Source organism: Coregonus clupeaformis, chromosome 1 (assembly GCF_020615455.1).
Source record: "Coregonus clupeaformis isolate EN_2021a chromosome 1, ASM2061545v1, whole genome shotgun sequence".
Taxonomy (NCBI): Eukaryota; Metazoa; Chordata; class Actinopteri; order Salmoniformes; family Salmonidae; genus Coregonus; species Coregonus clupeaformis.
The window spans coordinates 30,642,010-30,654,188 of NC_059192.1; the positions used below are offsets into that span (position 1 = coordinate 30,642,010).

Sequence of the window (12,179 nt, forward strand, 5' to 3'; positions counted from 1 at the left end):
CTCTCCTCTGTCCTCTCTCCTTACATTTACATTTACATTTCAGTCATTTAGCAGACACTCTTATCCAGAGCGACTTACAGTTAGTGAGTGCATACATTTTCATACTGGCCCCCCGTGGGAAACGAACACACAACCTTGGCGTTGCAAGCGCCATGCTCTACCAACTGAGCTACAGCTTCTCCCTTCCTCTCTCTTCTCTCCACACTCCACTCTCCACATTCCTATATCCTCTCTCCTCCCCTGTCTCCCCTCTCCTGTCTCCCCATCCTCTCTCTATCCTCTCTCCTTTCTTCTCTCTTCTCTCTCCTCTCTCCTGTCCCCTCTCTCCATTCTCCACTCTCCACTCTCCTATATCCTCTCCTCTCTCCCCTCTCCTCTCACCTCTCTCCTCTCCTCTCTCCTCTCTTGTCTCTCCTCTCTCCTCTCTCCTCTCTACTCTCTCCTCTCTCCTCTCTCCTCTCTCCTCTGTCCTCTATCCTCTATCCTCTCTCCTCTCTTGTCTCCCTTATCCTCTATCCCCTTATCCTCTATCCTCTCTCCTCTATACTCTCCTCTCTCCTCTTTCCTCTCTCTCTCCTCTCTATTCTCCTCTCCTCTCCTCTCTCCTCTTTCCTCTCTCTCTCCTCTCTATTCTCCTCTCCTCTCCTCTCTACTCTCTCCTCTCTCCTTTCTCCTCTGTCCTCTATCCTCTATCCTCTATCCCCTCTTGTCTCCCTTATCCTCTATCCCCTTATCCTCTCTCCTCTCTCCTCTCACCTCTATCCTATCTCCTCTCTCCTCTCTCCTCACTCTTCTCTCCTCTCTCCTCTCTCCTTTGTCCTCTATCCTTTCTCCACTCTCCTCTCTCCTCTTTCCTCTCTCCTCTCTCTTCTCCTCTCCTCTCCTCTCTACTCTCTCCTCTCTCCTTTCTCCTCTCTCCTCTCTCCTCTCTCCTCTCTCCTCTCTCCTCTCTCCTCTCTCCTCTCTCCTCTCTCCTCTCTCCTCTCTCCTCTCCTCTACTCTCTCATCTCTCCTCTATACTCTCCTCTATACTCTTTTCTCTCTCATCTATCTCCTCCTCTCTCCTCTCTACTCTCTCCTCTAGTCTGTCTTCTCACTGCTTCCCAACTCAGCCTCACTAGCAGCAACACCACTGTTAGGCTTTTCTTTCCCTACGGCTGTGAAAGAACACCACAGTGGTCCAAAGAGGATGTCATCAAACAGAACGGCCACCATGAAAACAGAACCGAGTATCACAAAGCATTAGTCTAGGATCTCAAAAATTGAATGTGTAACATTGAGCTGAGCCTTTAACCTGTTTAGTTCTTTAGTCCTGGACCAACTGAGCATAGAGATGAGCCTTTAATCATTTTAGTTATTTAGTCCTGGACACACTGAGCACAGAGCTGAGCCTTTAACCTGTTTAGTTTTTAGTCCTGGACACACTGAGCACAGAGAAGCACTGAGAAGCGCTGAGCACTGAGCCAGACCCTCTAAGCATAGACACTGCATCGTTTAACATCACAGAGCAGAACTGAGTACAGAGCTATGGCTCTGCTGTGTAGTCGTTATCAGCAGTCAGAGCTTTATGTCTACATGTTCTCTGTACCTCCTTAACCCTCATCAACTCCACTCCACTCTCAGTCTTACTCTCCTCTCTGTGCTGTGCTGCATAGTGCTGTTATAGCTCTCAGTCTTTCTCTGTGCTGTGTTAGCTCTGTGTTAGCTCTCTGGTGAGGGAATGATTGGCTCTGTGTTAGCTCTGTATTAGCTCTTTGGTGAGGGAATTAATGGTTCTTTGTTAGCTCTGTGTTAGCTCTCTGAGGGAATGAATGTTTTTTTTTTTTTGCCAGGTGAGCAAGGCTTACTTCAGCACCCTCCCTGTGGACAGCTCTCCACTCACTGCTCTTTGTGTGATCCACATCCTTCCTTCAGTGGCATAACCCATTTCCCTCATGTTTGGCTGCAGATAGTCTGGAAATTGGAGTGCGAGCTCAGAGTAAAGGAGAAAAAGAGGAGAGAGAGAGAAAAAGAGAGTTTTTCTTTCGTTCCCTTTGAAGCTGCAGTGTGGATAAGTGAGGAGGGGGCCATTAAAGAGCTCTGTGATTGGCTGCTGAGAAGCCATATGGCCGGCCAGCCAACACAGCTAGAGCTCCCATGGATGGGATCCGTTGTACTGTCGGACCGCACTGCTAGGATCTTATTGTAATTCTCTACATGACCGCTCTGATACTCTCCACCACTCCACCCAGACAGATAGAGATAGAGAGAGAGAGAGAGAGAGAGAGAGAGAGAGAGAGAGAGAGAGAGAGAGAGAAATAACTTGAACAAAAACCAGCCTGAATAGTATACCTCTCCCTGCTTTGTGTTACCCTCCCTTCCATTCACTGCCCATCAGATTGTTGGTCCGCGTAGAAGTGGATAGAGAGAGCGAGAGAACGAGGGAAGAATAACAAGAGATAAAGAGAAAGAGAGAGCGAGAGACGGAGCCCCACATCCCCTGCTTATTCTTTGGCCAAATAGGCTCTTCCCCTGCAATGCACTCGGGCTCCACTGATTCGCTGTGTGGAGCCTGGTAATTTGCATAGACCCTCTCCCTTTTGCTCCACGGCTGGCTGTTTGAGCTCCCCCTCCTTTCTCCCTCTCTCTCTTGCTCTCTCCTTCTCCTTCTCTTGCGCACGTCTTGCTGGAGCTGTGCTCGCTCGCTGTTTCTCACCCTGTGAGTGTGTGAGAGAGGGGTGTGTGAGTGGCTCCGTATCCAGACCAGCCGCTCTCTCTCAGGTGCTGCCGCGTTGTTGCCTCTCCAGTGGGTCTTACAGAGAGTGTAAAGGGAACCTCTAGGAGCGTGGCTTGGCACTCGTCGCAGGTGCAACCATTATCGTGCCATCCTCTTGACGTTGCAGCTGTTGCCCACCACCACAGGCAAATGAGAAAGCGTTACTTCGGATTCACTCGAAATCCTCTGGACATCCTCTGAAAACATACAGGAGGGACATAAAGAAGGGAAAACTTGAAAGGAGGGAATGTTCTAATTGCTTTGCTGAAAAAGAAGATGTTGAAACTCTATCTGTGGTGTTTTTTACCTCAGATTCTGAGGCTGAAAAGTCTGTGGATTTTCTGGAGTATTCTCATTTTTGTAGGGGAGAAAAGTATGCATTTGATTCTGTGAGAGTGCAAGCGAGGAAGTGTGATAGGGGAATTGGAGCAGTGTGGGATTTCTCAGATCCTGTTTGAGGAGTGTGTCATAATTTCTTCAGTGCATATTTTTTCCTCCTTTCTTGTTTTTTCCACAATGAATGATCGTACTTCCTCCACGGTCCCCTTGGTACCGTTGCAGATTTCCTAACCTACTGGAAAAACAGCAAGAAGGCTCTCTTTTCTTTTGCCAATCTCATTCCGTGGTTGACTCTTTTCTGCAGTGGATTCTCTGTGGATTTGTTGGTCGGTCAGCAGTGTGAGTGTCTTGGGGCTTGTGAGCGTTGGGTTGGCAACTAAGGGGACTATGGGCCGTCGGGCTCATCACTAAGGTCCTTGATACTCAACTCGCCTCGCTGGCCTCTCAGGGAATCATGTTGGGAGGTTGGAGGACACAGCAATCCCCCACCCCCCCACCCTCGAGGCCCAGGCAGGAGCCCTACTGCTGGGGCTTGATCTCGTCGGTCTTCCCTGTCGGCCTGGTTCTCTGGATGACTGCTCTAGCCCTGGGGTGTGTGGCCGGATCAGGGCCTGACTCTGGGCCACCAGTGGGGGCCACAGGAGCAATGGAGGGCCTCCACCACATTCACCTCAACCATGGGGGCAAGCGTCACCATTCCGTTCCTATCGCCCTCCGTAGATGGCCTGCTGCCTTGCTACGGGCAGGCCACAGTAAGTATCCTTGTACTCTGACCATCAACACAGAGCTCTGCTCTGTATGCCAATTAGTTTTTATCCAAAGCCATTTACAGTAGTGTGTCCATAAATTTTCCTATGGGTGGTCCCAGCGGGAATCGAACCCACGATCCTGGCGGTGCAAGCTCTACTAACTCAGTCATACAGAACCACAATGAATGACACATGCCGTCACCATCTTCCTGCTCTTTTGGGGGAGTTTAATCTGGGTCCTAGTACCCTCTTTCTACTTCTTACAGCCAAATTACCGGGATGAACTAGTTGTCTATTAAAGATATGTTATATTTTTGGTCAATATATTTATATATGTATAATATATATTTTGGGTTTTATTTGGTGCACAGCTTTTTGTATATCACATGCCACTACAGCTGATTGGATATGGTTTTATTGTGGCCCCTTGCAGCTCTTTTCACCGTAATCAAGTCCAGGTTCTGGGGTGAGCTACTTGTCTATTGGAGACATATTTTATTTTATTTGCAGCAATACAATATTTATAGTTTCCTTGAACCGTTTCCTGTAGCCTACTTCATATGTCCATCTATTCCCATTTTTTAAATGTTGTCTCTGTGTCCCTCTTTCCAGCTCTCTCTCTCTCTCCATCTCTCTCTGACGTAGCTAAGCTCCATCCCTCCATCCCTTTTTAGTCTGCCTCAGCATAGTTCCCTCCCTCCATCCCTCCATGGCGTCTCAGATTTGCTCTATCTCCAGATGCTCTGTGGTGCGGCGGCCACAGACAGATTAGACAGGATTACATGGTGTATGGTGTGGTGTGGGGTGGCGTAGTACTCACTGCTGGCCACCTGGGGGCGATATAGAGTACGTATAAATTGCACTATGATGAACTAAAGTAAAAATGGTTCTAAGTAGTGCCAAATAAGGGTTGTTGGTCTTGTAGCCATAGTGGTTTCTCCTTTTTGGTTCTATAAAGAACCATGTTCATAAGGTTCTAAATAGCACCTGCATGGTCCTATAAAGAACCCTTCCCTAAGGTTCTATGAAGAACCATTAAAAAAGGTTACATAAAATGTAGCACCAAAAAAGGGTTCTCCTATGGTTACAATCCTTTTTGGTGCCTTCAGATGTATTCATACCCCTTGACTTATTCCACATTTTGTTGTGTTACAGCCTGAATTCAAAATTGATTAAATATATTGTTTTCTCACCCATTTACACACAATACCACATAATGATAAAGGGAAAATATGTTGTTCGATAATTTAGCAAATGTATTGAAAACGAAATACACAAATATCTAATTTACATAAATATTTACACCCATGACTCAATACTTTGTAGAAGCACCTTTGGCGGCGATTACAGCTGTGAGTCTTTTTTGTTAAGTCTCGAAGAGCTTTGTACACCTGGATTGTGAATATTTCCACATTATTTTATTTTGTATTCTTCAAGCTCTGTTGATTAATGATCATTGCTAGACAGCCATTTGCAAGTCTTGCCATAGATTCTTAAGCCAATTTATGTCAAAACTGTAACTAGGCCACTCAGGAACATTCAATGTCATCTTGGTAAGCATGTTATTGTTCTGCTGAAAGATGAATTATTCTCTTAGTGTCTGTTGGAAAGCAGACTGAACCAGGTTTTCCTCTAGGATTTTGCCTGTGCTTATAGCTGTATTCCGTTTCTTTTTATCCTAAAAACTCCCTAGTCCTTGACGATGACAAGCATACCCATAACATGATGCAGCCACCACCATGCTTGAAAAAATGAAGAGTGGTACTCAGTGATGTGTTGTGTTGGATTTGCCCCAAACATAACACTATGTATTCAGGACAGATAGTTAATGTCTTTGCCATATTTTTTGCAGTATTACTTCAAAAACCCAAGATTCCGTGCCCCCCTAATTAGCAAAAAAAAAAAAAAACATCCCCATAAAAATATGTCAATTTAAGCTAGAGATATTAGTTTTTTTGTATTGGATGTTTCTCAACCCACCTTATCCACCTATATTGCACGTCCACATCTGCGGTGAAAGGTGACAGAGCTAGAGTGGTGTTTTTGTAAATCTTTTTTTTTCATTTTTTTCATTTTTTCATATGTTTTTTTAGGGGGTAGATCAGCTTTAATATTGCAGATAGATTGTAACTTCCATCAATGTAATTGTCTGCATCACTTCCAATCCCCCATATGTTTTTTTCGGGGTTTTTTCTCGCATACACATATATAATAAAAATACATATATATACATACACATACAGTGGGGAAAAATTGTGCAAGTTCCCCCACTTAAAAAGATGAGAGAGGCCTGTAATTTTCATCATAGGTACACGTCAACTATGACAGACAAAATGAGAAAAAAAATCCAGAAAATCATATTGTAGGATTTTCAATGAATGTATTTGCAAATTATGGTGGAAAATAAGTATTTGGTCAATAACAAAAGTTTCTCAATACTTTGTTATATACCCTTTGTTGGCAATGACACAGGTCAAACGTTTTCTGTAAGTCTTCACAAGGTTTTCACACACTGTTGCTGGTATTTTGGCCCATTCCTCCATGCAGATCTCCTCTAGAGCAGTGATGTTTTGGGGCTGTCGCTGGGCAACACGGACTTTCAACTCCCTCCAAAGATTTTCTATGGGGTTGAGATCTGGAGAATGGCTAGGCCACACCAGGACCTTGAAATGCTTCTTACGAAGTCACTCCTTCGTTGCCCGGGCGGTGTGTTTGGGATCATTGTCATGATGAAAGACCCAGCCACGTTTCATCTTCAATGCCCTTGCTGATGGAAGGAGGTTTTCACTCAAAATCTCACGATACATGGCCCCATTCATTCTTTCCTTTACACGGATCAGTCGTCCTGGTCCCTTTGCAGAAAAACAGCCCCAAGCATGATGTTTCCACCCCCATGCTTCACAGTAGGTATGGTGTTCTTTGGATGCAACTCAGCATTCTTTGTCCTCCAAACACGACGAGTTGAGTTTTTACCAAAAAGTTATATTTTGGTTTCATCTGACCATATGACATTCTCCCAATCCTCTTCTGGATCATCCAAATGCACTCTAGCAAACTTCAGACGGGCCTGGACATGTACTGGCTTAAGCAGGGGGACACGTCTGGCACTGCAGGATTTGAGTCCCTGGCGGCGTAGTGTGTTACTGATGGTAGGCTTTGTTACTTTGGTCCTAGCTCTCTGCAGGTCATTCACTAGGTCCCCCCGTGTGGTTCTGGGATTTTTTGCTCACCGTTCTTGTGATCATTTTGACCCCACGGGGTGAGATCTTGCATGGAGCCCCAGATCGAGGGAGATTATCAGTGGTCTTGTATGTCTTCCATTTCCTAATAATTGCTCCCACAGTTGATTTCTTCAAACCAAGCTGCTTACCTATTGCAGATTCAGTCTTCCCAGCCTGGTGCAGGTCTACAATTTTGTTTCTGGTGTCCTTTGACAGCTCTTTGGTCTTGGCCATAGTGGAGTTTGGAGTGTGACTGTTTGAGGTTGTGGACAGGTGTCTTTTATACTGATAACAAGTTCAAACAGGTGCCATTAATACAGGTAATGAGTGGAGGACAGAGGAGCCTCTTAAAGAAGAAGTTACAGGTCTGTGAGAGACAGAAATCTTGCTTGTTTGTAGGTGACCAAATACTTATTTTTTTTACCATAATTTGCAAATAAATTCATTAAAAATCCTACAATGTGATTTTCTGGATTTTTTTTTCTCAATTTGTCTGTCATAGTTGACGTGTACCTATGATGAAAATTACAGGCCTCTCTCATCTTTTTAAGTGGGAGAACTTGCTCAATTGGTGGCTGACTAAATAAATTTTTTCCCCACTGTACATACATATACGCATATACATACTGTACATATCCTTTAAAAATATATATATTTTCCTTTATTACTTTCCAACCCCACCATCCCTTACCTAATTGGAGTAAACTAGAGCTAGAGTGGTGTTTGTTAGACCATGAGACATCCTGAAAATTGGTCTTCTCACAAAATTATGTGTAGCGTCCGAACAGTTTTCTGTTTTGCTCTACGACCTCCACAAGTGTCAGGAGACTCGTCTGAAGTTGGTACAGCCAATCTGCCAACTTCTGTCTGTAGTGTCCAAACCGTTTGGGCTACACACCCCTCTGTGCAAAGGTGAGACTCTCACAAACATGTACAGGTCAGTTGTTATGCTCTAGGACACCCACTGGCTTCACAAGACTCGTCTGAAAGTCCCCCATTATCAGCTGGAAAAATTAATGGAAGTATATATGGAGACTGTTTAATGCCACAAATATGGGGTTAAATACATGTAAAAAAAAAAAAAAAAAACATCCTGATCTTTCTTATATCTCTCAGATATAGGAGAGACACTTCAGAACAAACAACATCTGTTGTTCCATGTAGTGAATATTTTTTTTAATTATATTTTTCAATTAAAAAAATAAATATATATATATATATATTTTTTTTTTTTTTTTTTTTTTTTGGGGGTGGGGGATGGATCAGCTTAATATTGCAGATAGATTGTATGTTCTATCAATGTAATTGTCTGCATCACTTCCAATCCCCCCATGTTTTTATATATATAACTCCCCTTTATTACTTTTCAACCCCGCCATCCTTTCCCTACTTGGAGTAAATTAGTGAACAACAATGCCCAGGCCTCTACTTCCGGTCTATACTTACTATCTACACCTTATGGACAGAGTTAATTGTAGTGGTGCAGTGGTCTAAGGCGCTGCATCGCAGTGCTAGCTGTACCACTAGAGATCCTGGTTCGAATCCAGGCTCTGTCGTAGCCGGCCACGACCGGGAGACGCATGGGGCGGCGCACAATTTGCCCAGCGTCGTCCAGGGTAGGGGAGGGAATGGCCGGCAGGGATGTAGCTCAGTTGGGAGAGCATGGCGTTTGCAACGCCAGGGTTGTGGGTTCGTTTCCCACGGGGGGCCAGTATAAAAAAAAATAAAAAAATAAAAATATATAATGTAAGTCGCTCTGGATACAAACAACATCTGTCTGCTAAATGACTAAAATGTAAATGTAGTGAATTTGTTAATCTATGCATTTGTATGGGCTAGTAGCAGTAAGATCAAAAGTAATCTTTCATCAAATATTGTTTTTATATATTTTTGTAATAATTGAAACGGTCTTAAAATTCAAAATCAAATAGTAAAATTATTATTGGTATGACCTTCTTCAAACAACTTATTATGTGACTTGTTAAGCACATTTTTACTCCTGAATGTATTTAGGCTTGCCATAAAAAAGGGGTTGAATACTTATTGACTCAAGACATTTTAGCTTTTCATTTTTTATTCATTTCTAAAATGTTCTACGAACTAAATTCTACTTCGACATTATGGGGTATTGTGTGACAGCAAATCTCAATTTAATCAATTTTTTATTCCGTCTGTAACACAACAAAATGTGTAAAAGGTCAAGGGGTGTGAATACTTTCTGAAGGCACTGTAGAATCTTTTTCAGTTTCTTTATAGAACCTTTATGGAGAATGGTTCTAAAAAGAACCTTTCTCAATCTCAAATGTTCTTTGTAGAACCATACAGAGTATTCTGGTATATACAGGTTAATTCTGGTTTTCCATATTATATTGTTAAAATTCCATAGGCGTTATTATTGTGTTAACTGACAAGTTGAATCATGTGTGCTATCTCTGGGAAAGCTGGGGGTCCCTGAGGAGAGAATTGAGAACCACATATTTATTAAACAGTTCCCAATTGACAGGTGATATTTTAATTATCACTACAAGAGCATAGAACCCTTCTGTGAACTGCAAAGAACCATTGGGTTCTTTGAATCGTTATGGTTCCACATAGAACCATCACCCTTCCCAAAGAAGCCTTGAGGAACCCTATTTTCTTAGTGTATACCTTACAGTCCTACAGTCAAACAGTGGGTGTGTTCGTGAATTCAATCTGGAGTGCCAGAGTGCACTCAGAGTGCGCTTTGGGAGTTCCTAAATTCAGAGTGTTGTCAGATTGTACATTAGTAAATTCAGAGCATTTCGCTCTCGGAGTGTTCAGAGCGCACACTGGACACTCTGGCCAAGGAATAGGGTTAATCCAAGCTTTCTGACCTCACAATGGCAGTCAAGCACCCAAGCTAACTGGCAAACATTGGCTAGCTAGCTACTTCCAGACACAAATGAGAGAACACCTCACTCTGACCATTTTACTCGCCCTAGCAGAGCTGGTTAGCCTGTTTTCATGTTATCAAAATCATTGGTGACTAACTGTGCTGCTGAAAACAATTTAATTATGATGTTTTGCCGATGTTTACTGACACTGGCCATATTCAACGGGTGTTGAGTGATCGTAAAATGATCAGTTATTCTGCACTCTGGCACACTCAGAAAAGAGTGCTCTGGAATCGGAGTAGATAGTCAGAGCGAATTTGTGTTCCATGACGCGCTAGCGGAACTGAGCTTCCACAGAGTTGCATTATTTTCCAGAGAACGCATAGAGCCCCAAGTTGATTATCCCTTGTATTCCATGGCTATAATTTAACACATTTGCCGCTAAAAATGTGTTCAACATCTACTGAAGTAACTAGCAAGTTTACAAGATAGCTACAGTAGTTGCCATGGTAACCAAACAAATAGACTTGCTAGTTTAGCTAACCAGACAATCAGTCCTAGGTTGCTATTATGAAAATCAAATTCTCCAATACCAATACTGTTTTCAATTCGACTTTCAAAAGCAGCGCAAACAAAACATGTAAAAATGAACTATTGCATTGAATTCTAACTTGCAAATATATATAGGGAAATAATGCACACTCTAGAATGCCAATCAGAAAGGAGTATGTTACAATGCCATGGTATAAAGCGGTGTAACTATAAATAAACATTACTGTAACAAACATTACTATAATGTTGACAAACAGGTCATGTGATTGATGAATTTGAGATGGTCTGGATTCTCTCTCTCCCTCTCTCCCTCTCCCTCTCCCTCTCCCTCTCCCTCTCCCTCTCCCTCTCCCTCTCCCTCTCCCTCTCCCTCTCCCTCTCCCTCTCCCTCTCCCTCTCTCTGTCTCTGTCACGCCCTGACTCTGGGGACTCTTATTTGTTGAGTCAGGGTGTGATTTTCTATGTTGTGTAGTTTTCGATCTAGTAGGTCTAGATCTATGTTGGCCAGTGTGGTTCCCAATCAGTCCTGTACGTCCTGTGCTAGCACCACGCACGTGCCGTGCGAAGATTGGCATCCAGCCAGGACGGGGTGTGCCGGCTCAACGCTCCTGGTCTCCAGTATGCCTCCTCGGTCCCGCATATCCTGCGCCGGTTCTACGTACTGTATTTCCAGTGCGCGTGCACAGCCCTGTGCGTCCTGTGCTAATGCCTCACACATACTGTGCGGAAGTAGGCATCCAGCCAAGACGGGTTGTGCCAGCTCTCCGCTTCAGACCTCCAGTCCGCCTCCACAGTCCGGTACGGCCCGTGCCTGCTCCTCGCATCAAACCAGTGGTGCGTGTTCCCAGCCCGGCCCGGCCTGGTCCTGCTCCCCGCACCAAACCAGTGGTGCGTGTTCCCAGCCCGGTCCGGCCTGTTCCTGCTCCTCGCACCAAGCCAGTGGTGCGCGTCACCAGCCCAGTCCGGCCTCTTCCTGCTCCTCGCACCAAGCCAGTGGTGCGCGTCGCCAGCCCGGCCCAGCCTGTTCCTGCTCCTCGCACCAAGCCAGTGGTGCGCGTCGCCAGTCCGGCCCGGCCTGTTCCTGCTCCTCGCACCAAGCCAGTGGTGCGCGTCACCAGTCCAGCCCGGCCTGTACCTGCTCCTCGCACCAAGCCAGTGGTGCGCGTCGCCAGCCCGGTACGGCCTGTTCCGGCCCCTCGCACCAAGCCTGTGGTGCGCGTTGCCAGCCCGGCCCGGCCTGTTCCTGCTCCCCACACCAGGCCAGTGGTGCGCGTCGCCAGTCCGGTACGGCCCGTTCCTGCTCCCCGCACCAAGCCAGTGGTGCGTGTGTCCAGTCCGGCACGGCCCGTGCCTGTTCCACCAGTGCCTGGTCCGGCACCGGTCAGCTGCTCCACTACGGAGCCAGAGTAGTCCGCTCCACCGGTGCCCAGTTCAGCTCCGGTCAGCTGCTCCACTCCGGAGCCAGAGCAATCCGCTTCACCGGGGTCCACTCCAGCTCCGGTCAGCGGCTCCACTCCGGAGCCAGAGCAGTCCGCTCCACCGGTGCCTGATCCAGCTCCGGTCAGCTGCTCCACTCCGGAGCCAGAACAGTCCGCTCCACCGGTGTTTAGTCCAGCTCCGGTCAGCGGCTCCAGTCCGGAGCCTGAGTAGTCCGCTCCACCGGTGCCTGGTCCAGCTCCGGTCAGCGGCTCCAGTCCAGACCCAGACG

General features: G+C 45.6%; 1 protein-coding gene across 17 annotated transcripts in view; it reads left to right on the forward strand.

Moving 5' to 3' along the window:
* Positions 1-12,179, forward strand: part of LOC121555656 (neurexin-1a-like) — an 838,957-nt gene that overhangs the window by 372,304 nt on the left and 454,474 nt on the right. For 4 of the 17 annotated variants that reach the window (XM_041870093.2, XM_045217730.1, XM_045217764.1 and 1 more), the window contains exon 1: positions 3,631-3,846. The exons of the other annotated variants lie outside the window; for them this stretch is intronic. In XM_041870093.2, coding sequence (XP_041726027.1) covers positions 3,666-3,846 — 181 coding nt within the window. In that variant the 5' untranslated portion in view covers positions 3,631-3,665. Of the gene's footprint in view, positions 1-3,630; positions 3,847-12,179 lie in introns of those variants that run through there. 17 annotated transcript variants of the gene reach the window in all.